General features: G+C 47.2%; 1 protein-coding gene across 1 annotated transcript; it reads left to right on the top strand.

The window, feature by feature from the left end:
- The first annotated feature begins 1358 nt into the window (after positions 1-1358).
- LOC119237685 (WAP four-disulfide core domain protein 6A-like) lies at positions 1359-3856 on the top strand. The gene is made up of 4 exons (XM_037501635.1): positions 1359-1449; positions 2541-2672; positions 3317-3468; positions 3836-3856. The coding sequence occupies exons 1-4, from the start codon at positions 1359-1361 to the stop codon at positions 3854-3856; spliced, it is 396 nt and encodes a 131-aa protein (XP_037357532.1).
- The last annotated feature ends 12575 nt before the right edge of the window (positions 3857-16431 follow it).

Raw genomic sequence — 16431 nt, 5'->3', positions numbered from 1 at the left:
TCACACTAATCTCAAAAAATCTAGCTTGGGAAGCTTACCTATTTTTTCCAATGATCTAATATTTTAAAATAATATATCAGGTTGGGTCTCCCTGGTGGCACAAGGGGTTTAAGACACAACCTATGAAGCTGTCCGCAGCCACTGTAGCTCGAGTTCAATCCCCGGTCAGGGAACTACCCACATGGCGCAGCAGACCTCTCCTGACTCGCCGCTGTTCCCCTCAGCAGTGTATTTCAGTTGATCTGCCTGTTCTGTTCCCCACTCTGTCTCTGGTGAATCCTCTCACCCCTCACACCTCTGGCTTCTACCCCAGTTCTTGTATGCATAAATAAATAAATCTTCGGGAGCTACCCACATGGTTCAGCAGACCTCTCCTGACTCACCCACTGCTCCCCTCAGCAGCGTACTTTGGTCAATCTGCCTGATCTGCTCCCCACTCTGTCTCTGGTGTATCCTCTCACCCCCCAACACCTCTGGCCTGTACCCCAATTCTTGTATACATAAATAAAAATATCTTAAAAAAAATAAATATCAGCTCTGTGTTCTTTGAAGCCTACACAAAATTCAACAATGTCTGGACAAGAAGAAGTATTCCTACTTAACTGTAGAAAGAGATGTGTAGACCTTGACCAATATAATATTCAGATTCTCGGAATGACCAGATCCTCCACCATGTCATCATTCTCTGCTCACCTGGGCTGGCACTGTCCCGGGTTCATGAAGGGCTGGTCTCTGGGCAAGATGGCTGGACTGTGGGGAAAGGGGCCTTGGTATCTGAAACACTCCCCTTGGCTTTCCCTGTCTCGACTTGCCTTAACTTGTGATCTATATTCTCCTCGCTTGGCACAGTCAGGAGGGCAGAACGGTGGTCTGTGATTTGTGATCTTCAAGGCACTTTTATCCACATGGGATATATTTTCTGAGTGTTATTTTCTGCCAGGCAGGGCACTAGGCACTGACTTCAGATGCAGCTGGGAAACTCCTGATCGGGGGGGCTGAGCGGAGGGCACAGCCCTGGGTGACAAGCAGAGTAGGAGAAAGCCCCTTCCAAGCTTGGGCCCCTCTCCCTGGTTGACCAGAGAGCCAGAGGTCCTCAGAGAGCCGGGGACAGGAGATGCCTATCAAGAGTCCCAGCCCCCAGGGTTGGCGCTAGAGGTGCCAGCTAGTCCCCATCACCTCACCCTCCCAACCCCCCACTGACCTCCAGGACTCGGTGTTCCCCTGAGGGGGTGGGGCTGGCTTCTCTCCACACTGTGGGCACTGAGGCCGCCAGGGTGAGACGCTGTGCCAGAGCAGCCAGGGCCAGAAGTGCTGAGCAGCTCTTCCCACTGCGGTGCCGCCAGCTGGACCTTCTTAAAATGGAGCTCTCGGGGCTTCTGCCAGTGCTGGTACTGTTCATCCTTCTTGTGGGTGTCCGGGAAACTGGGCTGGTTGAGGGATCCCTTCGGGGTAAGTATTGGGGCCTCAGTTCTCAGTCCAGTGGAGATATGGAACTGTCCTGGGGGGATGAAACAAAGAAGTCTACGGATGAATAATGCTTTCCCCACCTCAGCTTGGGGCCCCAGGGGGGGGTGGGGGGGGGGACATATGAAGTCTTTCTTTTGACCGCCTGTCACATGGTAAGCTGCCCCCAGGGAATGCAGGAACCTAATCTGTGTGAATGATTCCCACTGTCATCATGAGGAACTTTTCTTCCTGGAGACCAGGAAGGGAGGAGAGGAGCTGGGAAGCATCAGGGCCTTCCCTGAGGGAAGGGGCCACTGTCCCAACATCACCTCTATCAGCTTCCAGCTTCTCCCCAGAAGTCTCCCCGTGCCCACACCCACTCCCACAGGGGTTCCTTGCCTATGGGGGTAAAGAATGGTTTCTGAAGCCCCCATACACTGCAGGTACAAGTCCTGCCTCTACTCCTTAGTCTTCCTGTGACCTTGGGCGGGTTCACATAACCTCATTGGGCTTCAGATTCCTGTTCATAAAATGTGAACATTGATAGAACTTGCTCCTAGAGTTGAAATGAGGCTAAAGGTTCACTGTAAGAGCTTCATTAATATCAGTCACTATTATTATGCCCACCCTTACCACCACGCCCAGCTTTGTCACATTAAGCCTCTAAACAACCCTTTAGGCCAGTGAGGGAGGACCTCATGAAGGTTCAGAGACGGTGCCTGCTGGCCTCAGGCTCGCACAGAATTAAAAGGTCCAGTCATTTACCTCCAGAGATGGAGATTTCGATCTGAGAGGCCAAGAGGGGCAACAACCGCCCTCCCCATCCCCGAGAATGTCTAAACCCCACAGCCTGAGCACTTAGCACAGCCCTCGACTCCTTCCCCTGAAACCTTGTGGGGAAGGAGGTTTAGGATGAGATGTTATGGGGTGGGGGCATGGAGATAACAGTATGAAAATGCTGACCTTCATGAAGGCCACCCTCTTCCGGGGAGAGGGAAGGGAAAATGAACTGCCCTAACTCTGCAGGGGTCCCAGGGCCTGGAAGGGGGTCATCTGCCCCTTCAAAGTCCCAAATTTATCTTCCGCTCTCTCAGATTCCTGTCCCAAAATCAAAGAAAATTGCAAATATCGAGAAAGGAGCCATTGTCAAAAGCACAGAGACTGCCCGACGAAGATGAAGTGTTGTGATCTTAGCTGTGGAAAGAAATGTATAAATTCCAAGCAAGGTAACTTGCGGTCCCAGGGGAACCCATGTCCTCATCCCCCGTCCCCACTCTGCCCACCTACATGACCTTGTCAGACCCCGCCTTTGGTTTGCTGAAGACTTGATACAAACCCCATCAGTACCGAACTGAGGTATTGGGGAACAAGGGCTTTATTTCATTTCTGTCCCTATTTAAGTCTGTGATGTGATTATGCAGTTTTTCCCTTATGGGCCTTAGTTTCCTCATCTGTAAGAAAAAAGAGACATAGGGGGGACCTCCCTGGTGGCACTTGGGGTTAAGCAGAGCACTGTGAAGCTACCCACAGCTTCTGCAGCATGAGTTCAATCCCCAGCCGGCCAGGGAGCTATCCCCATGGCGCAGCAGACCTCTCCTGTCTCACCTGCTGCTCCCCTCAGCAGTGTATTTCAGTCAATCTGCCTGTTCTGCTCCCCACTCTGTCTCTGGTGAATCATCTCACCCCCGCACCTCTGGCCTGTACCCTAGTTCTTGTATGCATAGATAAATAAAGCTTAAAAACAAAAACCGCACAAATACATAAAAAAAAAAAACCAGGCTTTCACACTCCTCCATGATTTTGCACACGCCTGGAATGTCCTTCAGGGAGTCAGGCACCCAAACGGCTCTGTTCCGTGATCTCCCTGCAGACCTGTGCAGTTTGCCAGAGGATAGAGGTCCCTGCGTGGCCTTCCTTCCACGCTGGTGGTATGATAAAGTCGTCAACTTCTGCATCGCATTCATCTACGGTGGCTGCCTAGGAAACAATAACAACTTCCAATCTGAAGATATCTGCATGAAAGTCTGCAAAAAAAAATGTAAGTATTAGGGGCCGCTGTCTTCCAGGCTCACCTGGGCCCTGCCTGGTGTTGGCCAGCAAGTTCCCGGAACTTGGCAACGTCTAGGGCAGGTAGAAACAGTCCAATCCGGAGGGGAGAATGCACCTCCCTGAGAAACAAGTGGAGGGTGAGTTCTGAGTGAGGGTGGGAGGGATGCAGGAGTCAAGGGAAGTGGGTAAGAACAAGGTTATGAGGGGCTGCAGAGGGAGGAGGCAGGTGGTGGAGTGTCTGCAACCACGTCAGAGCCGTGACGTCACTCACCAGCCAATCATTCCAGGTCTTGACTTCTCCCAAGACCTCATTACCAATTCTCTTCCTTTGCCTTTTTAGGACAACTCTGTGTTTGGTTGACCAAACCAAGACACTTCTGAGAGTGAAAGAGGATGTCATTGGTGATGACAGTGGGGTATTGGCATAAATTAGGAAGCTACTGGGAAAACCAGACCAGTAGCTCTCTGAGCCCCAAAGTCACCTCCTGCCTAAAAAATGATGCCACCTCCCTTCCCCATTAACTCTACGATTTGGTTGCTAAAGTGAGTGGGGTCCAAGGATCTCACTCTTCTCTTTCCTGTTTGGCAGAGTTGCTGGAATAAGAAGCGGGGCAACCTCCAGCACGGGGACCTATTCCAGGCTCTCCCCGCACCCTCAGTGCTGGCTCCACTGGCCCAGTCTCAGCCAACAGGGCCTCGGCTGCTCCAACCTCCAGGTTTTCTGCTCCTTTCCCCCAGCTCTGCTTCTTCAAACATGCTACCTTTGGACCCCCTTCTCAGTATGCAACCCTATCTTTTCAACTTCCAGGGCCCCCACGTGTTTTTAGGAAGCCTGTTTCCCCTAATAAAGTGCTCCATGAGGTCTGATGTCTCTGAGGCTCAATATTTCTTTTTATTTGTTGGTTTATTTCTTTATTAATTGAGGTAGTGATCATTTTCAGCACTATATTCTAAGGTAGAGCTTCACAGGTCTTCAAGCGTATTCCACCCCACCACCAAAGTAGCCATAATCCCCCGCCACAGCCCATGGGGCCCCCTCCACCCTTTGCTCCTCACCCCCCCCCCACCTTTCGTCCCTCTGGAAGAGGCTGGATATTTTGCAATTGCTCCTTCTGTGCAGTTTTCAGTGAACAAGAAGTCATTGGGCCTTCCAGTGACACCCCGCGTGGAAGAGCGCCCAGTTGAAAGACAACAGTGATGGACTAATGACAGCAAAGGAAACTTCCAGATTTGAAAAAATACGGCATCTCGGGAGCCCTGCCCATTCTCGTGAACACCTGATGTTGTTCACATCTCAGGTGCCTCTCGCTCCCTGAGAGCGGCTGACACACACAAGTAGACGTCTGGGACAGAATCGCTGTCCTGGGGCCCATGGCCAGCGAGGCCCACGAAAGTGGCCAGAGAGTGCCCTGCAGTTGATCGGGTCTGCTCACCTGCTCAGAAAGGAATTCAGAGCCCCCGGGGATGAGCACAGGGATCCCTTGTCCCATAAGGTCCTCGTGGAAGATGCTGGGCTGTTTTGTTGTCTCCATCCCTCAAATGCAAACTTTATAGGGTGACAATTTCCAGGAAAGGGGTCATCTTCTGGCTCTCACAGAGGGAATTTCTCAAGTCTTATGGAGAATTTCAGGCTCCTCTGTCCTATAGGCATTTTCTCCCTTACTCTAAATCCTTATTTATATTCAGTGATTGAACATAAATAACTTAGAGAATGCTAACAATTACCCTCTGCTTTAACTTCCACTTGGATTTTTTAAAAGATTTATTTATGCATACAAAACAGGGGTGTAAGTCAGAGATATGGGGTTGGAGTATTCACGAGAGATAGAGTGGGGAACAGAACAGGCAGACTGACTTAAATACACTGCTGAGGGGAGCAGCGGGCAAGGCAGGAGAGGTCTGCTGTGCCATGTGGGTAGCTCCCTGGCAGGCCAGGGGATTGAACTCAGGCTGCAGAGGCTGCATACAGCTTCATACTTTGCATCTTACCCCTTGCGCCACCGGGAGACCCACCACTTGGAATTTTGAAGACAGAAATTGACTCTACTTTTAAGGTGATCAACCTTATTTTTCTTATTTTGAACATAAGTTAGGTAAAGACAGAAATAAACTGTCTTGGTTTGTACATATTTATGATAAACATATTGTTATATGGACAAGCACATCTTCTCTTAAGTCCCTGTCCCCCTAATCTGTAAAACGGGGATGGTAATAATCTCTCTCTCAAGGACTTTTGAAAAAATGAGAATGTAAGAGACAAGGCAGAAAATTCTCTGACATATAATCGACATTCAAGCAGTGTTCGTCCCCTTCCCGCTTTTATAAAAGATAAAGGTTAGGGCTTCCCCGGTAGCACAGCGGTTGCTCTGGGTTGCGAAGCTGCCCGCAGCCTCTGCGGTGTTGGTTCGATCCCCGGCTGCTCCCCGGCCACCGGAGGAGGGTCCCGCATGGCGCGCAGACCTCTCCTGCCACCCGCTGCTCCCCTCAGCAGTGTACTTCGGTCCCTCTGCCTGCTCTGCTCCCCGCTCTGGCTCTGGTGAATTCTCTCACCCTCCTGTGCTTCTGACTGTACCCAGTGCTTGTATAAATAAATAAATATATCTTAAAAAAGAAAAAAAGATAAAGGTTATATTGAGGTTGAAATCTGAACAAGGAAACTATTTTTTCAAAATTTCACTCTCATTTATTTTCCCCACCCCTACACCTCCTGAAAAGATGGTAAACTGTCTGAGAGGCCATTTAATTCTACACACATATGGTTGACACATAAATTTAATAGGTTACTTCGATGAATATAAGTGCTCACTAGCCAGCAAGTGCTTCCTGATAGCTTCTCAAATATGCATCTAATAACTTTTACACTGGTCCTCCAGCTTCTGGAATTGTAGTAACTTGCCACCCAAATCATCTAAGGAAGGGTCAAGTCACTGATCATGGTATACCCAGGACAACACAGGCACAGAATGTCTGGTTTTGAAAGGTCAGTGCCTCTCCCTTCCACCCACAAGGCCTATTCAGCCAAATTGCAGGTACACCAGACACACAAACACTGCCCTCACTATGGGGTCTGCATCATGCATCTGGAGCCAAAAATATTTGTATAATTTCAAAAAATGTTTATGTCAATAACTCTTCTGCAGAATTTCCTAGTCTTGGTTCTGTTGCCATTTGGGACCAGATAAACCTCTACCGTGAGAATTTTCCTGTGCATTGTAGGGTGTGCATTGCAGGGTGTGCATTGCATTGTAGGGTGCATTGTAGGGTGTGCATAGTAGGGTGTGCATTGTAGGGTGTGCATTGTAGGGTGTGTAGTAATAACATCCTTTGCCTCTGCCAGTAGATGCCTCCCGCTCCAGCGCTATGACAATCAAAAATGTATCTAGACATTGCCAAGCATGACGCACAATTGCCCCTTCCCCAAATGAAAACTTATTTTCTCAATAGTGTGTTAAGGGGCTTCCCTAGTGGTGCAAGGGGTTAAGCACAGCACTGCGAAGCTCTCCGCAGCCACTGCAGCACGAGTTCGATCCCCGGCCAGGCAGCTACTCACATGGAGCAGCAGACCTCTCCTGACTCGCCTGCCGCTCCCCTCAGCAGTGTATTTCAGTATATGTGCATGTTCTTCTCCCCTCTCTGTCTCTGGTGAATCCTCTCACTCCCCGCACCTCTGGCCTGTACCTCCGTTCTTGTATGCATAAATAAATAAATCTTTAAAAAAATAAGAAAGAGAAGAAGAGAAAACAAGCTAGACAGGTAACGAAGAAAGCTATTCATTGGTGGAGGGGTGGTGAAAAATGAATTCTTGGAAAGCACTAAACAACTGACAACACACACACACTCACATACACCTATATGCACACATGCACAGAGGGTATCATCATCATCCTCATTCCATAAGGAAGCAGGTCAAAAAAATTTCCTTTGGTTTAATGAAGTGGCGGAGCAGAGTGACAGGACAGAAAATAAAAAGTAAATGGGACTGCAGCCCCTGCAGTCACCTGTAAGGCAGGGGTGAGGTTGCTGTGATAAGGAACATTCCAACATGCCCCAATCTGTCTCCCATCTTCTTTTTTAAATATTTATTTAAAAAGTTCTTGCGTACAAGAACTGGGGTACAGACCAGAGGTGTGGTGGGGTGTGAGAGGATTCACCAGAGACAGAGTGGGGAACAGAACAGGCAGACTAACTGAAATACACTGCTGAGGGGAGCAGTGGGAGAGACAGGAGAGGTCTGCTGCACCATGTGGGCAGCTCCTTGGCCGGTTGGGGATCGAACTCATGCTGCAGAGGCTGTGGACAGCTTCACAGTGCTGTGCTTAACCCGTTGTGCCACCAGGGAGGCTCTGTCTCCCATCTTGTGGGATAGTCCAGGATAATTAACTGAACAAGTCATTCTGCTGCTTTCCCATTGTCCTGTGCTCTTAGAGACAGCTTTATAGTAGAAGACAGAGACGGAATCTTTCCTCTGCCCCAATTGATGCCTGAAAGTTTACCATAAGAGTGAGCATCCATCCATCCACCCATCCATTCACCCTACAATAACAAATATGGGTTGAGAACCTATAAGTCTTTGCAGTCTGACTATTCCAGTTCTGATTCTTGGTCCTACCACTTTCCAACATGGCATAAGAAAGGCTCTTTGGGGCCTCCCCAGTGGCGCTGCAGTTGAGCGCTGGGATGCGAAGCTGCCCGCAGCCTCTGCAGCGCCAGTTCGATCCCCAGCTGCCTGCGAGGGTCCCACATGGCGTGCAGACCTCTCCTGCCGCCCGCTGCTCCCCTCAGCAGTGTACCTCATCAGTCTGCCTGTTCTGCTCCCGGCTCTGGCTCTGGTGAATCCTCTCACCGCCCCGCGCTTCTGACTGTACCCAGTGCTTGTATAAATAAATAAATAAATAAATAAATAAATCTTTAAAAAAAAAAAAAGGAAGGCACTTTGCCTCTCTAACCTTAGTTTCTTCCTGTAATGTTGGAGGTCCTAATACCTACCCTGAAGAATAATTGCAAGGATAAGCCATTTACATAAAAAAGGACATAAAAAAAGAATACAGGGCCTCCCCGGTGGCGCAGCGGTTGAGCGCTGGGTTGCGAAGCTGCCTGCAGCCTCTGCAGCGCCGGTTCGATCCCCGGCTGCTCCCCGGCCACGGGAGAAGGGTCCCACATGGCGCGCAGACCTCTCCTGCCGCCCGCTGCTCCCCTCAGCAGTGTACTTCGGTCCTTCTCTCTGTTCTGTTCCCTGCTCTGGCTCTGGTGAGTTCTCTCACCCTCCCGCGCTTCTGACTGTACCCAGTGCTTGTATAAATAAATAAATATTTAAAAAAAAAAAAAAAAGAATACAAAGAAACTTATATCCCTGCCTCAGAGCTCTCATGTCTTTCTTTTTCTTTCTATTAGCAAATATTTACTATGAACCAAGAGCCAGGTCTGTGTTCGGCATGTAGTTTGTGAAAATGAATATTACGAGATCCCTGCTCTCAAGAGTCTTCTTGGTGCATGAGGGAAGGCGTGACTGAGAGCAGCTACTATATGTTTTTTCTATGATCTGTGCTTTCCACGGGTTATTGCTAACCCTTAAGTAAGCCTACATGTGAATATTACACTCTCATTTTACAGTGAAATAATTCAGTGCCAAAGATATAGGTCATGTTCAAGATCACAAGAAAATGACTGAGTCAAGTGTGAACACGGCTGGGACTTGGAGTCAGTCCTCCTTGTACCATGGGATGGCTGTTCTGGAATGACTATAAGACAGAAGGTAGTAGCCTGAGAGCTCTTACTCATCAAAATCTAGAAAATCAGATCTGGACAGGTTCTCAGAGATGACAGAATCCAACTCCCTACTTTTACAAAACTTGAGGATTTGGAAACACTAAATTGATAATCACACCGTAGTAAGTAGCAAGAGTTAATATTTAAGCCCACTTCTGTTGGGTTCTCAAGTCTAGGGTTGCCCTCCACATGAGCCTACTCATAAAAAGCAAATGGGACTGCAGCCCCTGGAGAGTCACCTGTAAGCGCAGAGGTGAGGTTGTTGTTGCTGTGACAAACAACCAAGGGAATGAAATGAAAACCACAACTTCAGATGGATAAGGCCTGGTTGGGTGGGCCAGGTTGGGAGGGGTGCAGAGGTCAGTAACTGTGGCCAGTCTCGGGGCTTTGCCCAAAACCTTTCTGTTGCCAATCGTCTGGGTACTTGGGTCCTAGCAATCGAGGAATAATCACTGATCCACCAGACTAAGGATAGCAAGCTCAGGTTTATAGCAAGAAAGACTCCTGACAGCAGGAGTCTGCTCCAGGGAGGAGCCAAGGGAGGACCCCATAATTGTTGGGGGTCTGTTTCTTTTATAATCACTCATGGGGACTTTCCACTACCCTACTCTGCCTCATTGCCTCATTTTGCCACCCAGAGGTGTGAAGCCACTGAGAGCTACTGTTATGTCCCTACACATCTCTTGTGGCAACCAGCCTCTGCCTGCTAGCTCTGTGGTTACCAGCCTTTGCCTGCCAGCTTTCTGCTCCCACGAGCACCCAGCCTCAGTGTGCTATCTCGCAAGCGGCCCTTGCCAGCCAGCTCTTGCAGGCCAGCTCCCGAGGCAGCTGGTTCTCCACTCTCTCCGCCCTAGATCCTGGCATGCGGCAAATACAAAGGGAAGGTGACATTTTAGCCTCTCAACCACTTTCTTGTTTTAGATCCGCCCATGATGCTACCCTCCAGTGTCTGTAGCCTTCCCAAGGAAAAGGGCCATTGTCAAGCTTCGATCACGTGGTGGTTTTACAACTCGAACACTGGCAAATGTGAGGAGTTTGTCTATGGAAGTTGCAGTGGCAATAACAACAACTTTTTGTTGAAGAATATGTGTTATAAAACTTGCGAGGAAACCTGATTTCCTTGTGAGAACACAGTTGGGCTCGTTCGGGGGTGTTAGGAAGCATTTTTATGGAGAGATGCACTCCTTCACCCCAAATTTGTCTGCCTGCTGTGCTCCTAAAGTCACCTATGTCTGTTCCTGAAATTTCACATGTTATCAGCATGCTTAAACTCTCGAGACCTTTGTATTTATTTTATCACAGTCACATTGGTTTACAACACTGTGTGCAGTTCAGAGGCATAGGATCACCGCTCCATACCTCTACCAAGCCACCCACAGCCCTCCCCCCTAGGCTATTGCTCCCTCTCCTCTTTGTTTCCCCTCCTCCCCTGCCCATCACATAGCCTCAATTTCACGGTCATATTTTGGGGTCTGTTATTGGTTTGGTTTTATCTGATCCTTTGTTTTGTTTCTCTATATTCCACAGATAAGTGAAACAATTGAAGACCCTCTTTTATGTACACACAGACATAAAAATACTCTAGGGAAATTAAGAGTTAACCATCATTCACACTTTAGTATGAATTATTACTTAGCCCACTGGAGGACAGAGGTTTTGAAGGGTGGGGGGTGAATTTGGAACTTGGGGTATGGTATTAGAAAGGCTTTCCTTGGACAAAGTAAGGACTTCTGATGTCCTATAAAATAGCAAGGGAACCATAGTAACCAGAGAAGAAAGGAAAATGGGGGAAAGAGCTGAAGCTATTTAATTCACTTTTAGTATAAAAAAATTAGCAATTTTTTGAATGTTCCCATCTCCTAAGATCATGCCACATCTTCCTGCCACAGGCAACACGGGGAATGGAATGAAGCGTTGTGGTCCTGGATTCCCTTGGTTTCCCTTAAGCACCACCAATAATTGGAACTTGGAGGGAGGGGGGAAAACACAGGATTTGATTATCTCAAATCTCCGAGGGAAAAATGGAGAACACAGACGGGCAGGGACTTTTCTAAAATCACAGGGTGAGAATGAAACAGAGTCACCACTGGCCCTAGAAAAACAACCTTCCCTCTGCATTGCAATGCCTGCCCCATAATTTCCTTAGACTTCTTTGTCCTCAGGGATGGTAACAATTAAAGATGGAGCGCTCATTTGGGAATCCTTTTATCTCCCATCCTCACTCAAGGTCCTCTCCTTGAGTCCGAATCAACTGCTAAACCATCCATTGTGCCAGGCACTGTGCCTAGACTCTTTAAAAATAATATATAAAAGCCCAGCATAACCCGGCACCCATTCTACTAAATTACTCACACGCAGCATCCAGGTCACTGAGACTTATTAGAAATTCAGGATCTTAGATTTCCCTCCAGCCCTACTCTATCATAATCTGCATTATAACAGGATTCCTGGGTGGCTGGTGGGCACATTCAATTTAAGAAGCAGTGGTAGATGAGGAAACACAGATAAAATAAATCAGTAAAATTTCCAAGATCACACAGCCAGAAAGTGGCAGAACTGGTCATTGAACTTTTGCTGGTCCATTTCCAAAGTCCATGATCTTAACTATGCCACACTCTTTCATAAATCTCAAAATTTCCCCCCACGGGGCTGGTTTCCAGTCACAGGTCTTACTCAAATGGTTTCAAATCACCAGGTTTTGCTGCCAAGACAACAGACGCGTTCCACTCTTTCCTGCTCTGACTCACCGCGAGGCCAGGCAGGGTCACTGTGTGGGTGGAAAGCCAATTGGACAACAGTGGGAAACAGGATGCTTGGATCGTCTCAGGGAAGAATGTGAGACAGAATCCTGCCCGTCTCTCATGACCACTGTCTTCTTGTTACCAGCTGGAGGGACAAAGACATGCCAGCTTACTGAGGCCCTCTACAAAGAAGAGATTGTCTCGTTCTTCAGCCATCCCATCCACTCCCCCACTCCCTCCTCCTTTCTCAGCATCTCCTTATGGGTAATATTCTCCATGGTGAGCACCGATTATATATTGTCTTGCCAAAATGTCCTAGAAACTCCTGAGTTGTTTAGCATCTAAACCAACCTCTGGCTCCAAGCTCTGTCTTTCCTCCAAGAAAGCACGAGAATCATCTGTCCTTGGGATTCAGAAAATGGATCCTTTTCTTTATATCCAACTGTGTATTTAGTAACCACTCTATCTCACACATCTAAAATGGCATCGATGTAATATTCAACATCTCTCCACAGCTTCAGATGAGACGTGTCTTCCGGCAAAGTGGTTTGTATACCTGGGCATCGCTTACCCATGATCCATCTACCCCTCAGCTAGATTTCTCCATTTTTAAAAATAGCATCCTACCTAGTCTCAGGACATCTGTCCTTGCCCCTGCAATCTATTCTCAACAGCAGTCAGAGGGGTGTTTTTAGATCATGATACTCTAACCACAATTGTTCAATGACGACCCATTTAACTCAGAGCAAAAGCCAGAGTCCACATGAGAACTTACCTGAGAATCCCCCTGAGGGCCTTTAGCAGATGCCATGAATTACGAATTAGCATCCATATTCTCCTTCGGGAATGAAGCACCCATCCGTCCCTGCAACTGCTGGGAGTCTGGTGGCTGAGGGTTCTCAGCAGAGCCCTCCACTCCTCTTTGGCAGCCAAAAAGTCCCAATACTACCTCCCCTACCTCACCAACTGCTTGGGTGTGAGTGTGTGGCTTGGGCTCAGCCAGCTGCATGCTTCTATCCTGGACTTTGGATGTGGAAAGGATGATGTAAGGATCCCAGCAACTATTGAGGAAGTTTTTATAACTGGGGTGGGGGTGATGAAAGTCTAGGGGTGATAGAGCATTGAATGCTATCTGTAGCAAGTGCAATCTGTAGCAAGGATGAAATCCTACAAACAGACATGCTAAAAATGTAAGTCTTGAAAAGTTCTAATTGACCTAAGTTTCTGTTTTCAGCTCCCTTTTGACAACATCATGAAATTAATCTCTCTCTTTTCATTGTTTTGGCCTCCAATGACCCCAAGTTTGCTTCTACATCCCATGCACTTACTTAATTCTAAGCCATCAGTAAAGATGTGCTTGAGTCTCAGCCACCATCATGTGCACACTCATTTTTAGTCCTGCTGGGTCTTCAGATGTTTCCCCAGCGTCTTTCTCACCTGACAAGAACTGGCTCAGTGACTTCTATTCTCTGCTCGTCACTCTCCAGAACTCAGAAAATACCTGGCCGATGTGTATCACCTAGGGCTCCAGGAGGCTCAGTAGGGCCCTAAAAACCCTCTCTCCTTTTTAATTTTCAAAAGACTATTTTGATGTTTATATTTTATAAACTATTTTAGATTTTGATGTTTAAAACAGATTTTATTATTCTTAGTATCTCACATTCCTTTATGATTTTTTAATTTCATTTTTAAATTTTATATATTTTTTACATCATTTTTCATTTTTGCACAATGAATGCATTTTCATCTTGGTTATAGTCCCCATACAATTCCACCCCCCTTATTGACCCTAATCCCTCCTCCCTCCTCCACCCCCGTAGTGTGTCTCTGGTTTATAGTTGTTTGTTGATTTTGATTTTTACTTTATTATAATTAGTCTTTTTCCTTGTTCCTTATTTAGGTTTTCTAAATTCCTGCTATGAGTGAGACAATCCAGGATTTTTCTTTTTCTTTCTGGCTTATTTCGCTTGTGTCTACTCTGCAGAGTTCCTCAGTTCCACCTTTCTCCTAGACGCTGGCTATAATTTCTTTCTTGATACCCCAAAGTAACTGTACTCCATTGCCCCTAAAGGACTTAGCCAGTGTCCCTGTTCAGGGTCCCAAAGCATCATTATATTTCTCTACTCCTTTCTAACTCTCTTCTTTAAACCTCTGACAGGAAGAATTTTATACACCTGCTGGAGGAGGCAAGATGGAAAGAGCCCCTATGATTCAACAACAACAACAAAAAACAAAGAACCCAATCAAAAAATGGGCAACAGAGCTAAATAGACATTCAGATGGCCAACAGACACATAAAAAAATGCATATTATCACTTGTTATCAGGGCAATACAAGTCAAAACCACAGCGAGATACCCCCTCACAGCCATGGGATGGCCTATAGCAAGAAGACCGGAAAAATCATGTTGCTGAAGACACGATTCCACTTCCGAGCTCACTTGTGTGGTTGTTGGCAGGATTCAGCAACTGGAATGCTGTTGGCCAGAGGCCACTTTCAATTTTTTGACAAGTGGGCTCCCCAGAGGCCAGCTCCTGACAGGGCAGCCGCCTTCATCAGCACAAGCAGCGAGATGAACCGGAGAGAGTGCTGCCAAGATGGAAGTCAGTTTCCGAACCACTACTTTTCATCCCATCACTCCTCATTAGAAGCCGGTTGACAGTATTGAGGCCAGCAGAGGGTGGGGGAGGGGAGGGTGCAGAGCAAAGTGCAGAGGGGCCCCATGGACTACAGTGGGGGACTATGGTGCCATGGTGGTGGGGGTGGTGTGGTAGCACACTCTGAAGAGTGTGATCCTTCTAGTGGGGCAACCAGGCGCAGGGTAGGCAGGGGTGCCGGGAGGCTGGCAAGCCCCATCCCCCACCCCCCCCCACCCCCGTTCTGGCATTCTCTCATGGTCTCACCTCTTCTGTAGTCACATTGCTTATCCTCTCGTAGCTGTCCTGTCTGTGAGTGATGCCGCCCTTGTAGCTGTGGCCTCTGGGCTCAGGTGTGCCCACTTACGCATGCCCATGCCTATGCTCCAGGTGTCCACAATCAGGCATGCGTGCCCCAAGCCCACACTCCCAAGTGCCTCCTGCATCAACATGATCAGGCTGCAGGTGATAGCCACAGAGGCTAGTGGTGCAAAACCCTGATGAATTCACTTACCCTATGTCCTATACCTCTGAATCATATACAGTGCTATAAACCAATAGTACCTCAATTTAAAAAAAATCAAAAGAAGCCAGTCAACAGGCCCAGCCCACACTCCAGGAGGATATTACAAGAGGCTGAATCCCAGGAGGGGGGGTTGCTGGTGGCTACCTTTGATGTGTGAGGGTCACAGGAGGTAACTTGGCCAGAATCACACAGCAGTGGCTGTGTAACATCTCAACTCTTGGGTCTCTTTCTTTGCCCCTCCTTCTTCCCTGATATTTATTGGGGGGCAGTAGCACCTAATTCCTATGAGCACAAACACCCAAGTGGTCATAAATCACCAAGTTTGGATCCTGAGAGCTGCTGTGTTATCAAAGTTACTTAGATGGAAAGATAAATAACAACTATCAGAAGGCCAGTCGGTGCCAGACAAGCAACATGGGCAACAGGAATAACACTCTTGCCATAGTACTGAGGTCTCATTAAATGTCTCCATCCACATATATTGGAGGAAGATCTTTCAAATGCCCCTTAAGGAAGCAGCAAGCTGCTCAAGGCCTTTAACAAACTTTCTGGGAAGAATCAAGTAAACATACAGAAAGTTAGGATCATACATTATAAATATAAATCATTATAAATCATACAATATAAATGCATATTTATAACCTGCTTTTACCAGTTAACATATTGGGTGAAGATTTTCTTGTATCATTAAATATTCTGCAACCTGATTGCTAAAAGGTGTAGAGCTTGTATGACTGGGTCATAATTTATTTAAAGCTTCTATGATTAAATGTTAAGGTTGTTTATGGTTTCTCAATATAATAAGTAACATTGCAAGGATAATAAATCACTGTGGGCATTTCTGATCGTCTACTGAGGATAGATTCTAAAAGTGAAATTTCTGGGTCAAAGAGGATATGCATTTAAAAGCTTTTGATACGTAATGCCATCCATTAAAATTTCAATAATTACTACTTATGAAACACTCATGTTATGCCGGGAATCGAGCTAAGTGCTTTACATACATTATCTCATTTATTATTCCCAACAGCCTGGAGAGGAAGATTCTATTAATATCTGTGTCTTACCAATGAAGGAGTTGAAGGTCAGGAAGATAAATTACCTGACCAAAATAGCAAATTGGCAAGGACTGAAAATGGTGTTGGAATCAAAGTCTGTCTTGAGGGCCCAAGTTCTTAATCAGTTTTGCTGTGACCAACCTGGGCTGGCTCGACTCTCCGTCCGACAGAATGCCTGGCCCTCTCCCTGCTCTCCCTGTGGGTACACA

This window comes from Talpa occidentalis, unplaced genomic scaffold (genome assembly GCF_014898055.3).
Source record: "Talpa occidentalis isolate TD23 unplaced genomic scaffold, MPIMG_talOcc4v2.1 talOcc4.10, whole genome shotgun sequence".
Taxonomy (NCBI): Eukaryota; Metazoa; Chordata; class Mammalia; order Eulipotyphla; family Talpidae; genus Talpa; species Talpa occidentalis.
This window is presented reverse-complemented; position numbering and strand designations above follow the sequence as displayed.

Bases quoted from the DNA above. Each gene is read 5' to 3' on its own strand.
- LOC119237685 (XM_037501635.1), top strand. From the start codon at position 1,359: ATGGAGCTCTCGGGGCTTCTGCCAGTGCTGGTACTGTTCATCCTTCTT. The intron at 2,673-3,316 runs GTAACTTGCGGT...ATCTCCCTGCAG, and splicing joins ATGTATAAATTCCAAGCAAG to ACCTGTGCAGTTTGCCAGAG. The intron at 3,469-3,835 runs GTCTGCAAAAAA...TTGCCTTTTTAG, and splicing joins CTGAAGATATCTGCATGAAA to GACAACTCTGTGTTTGGTTG.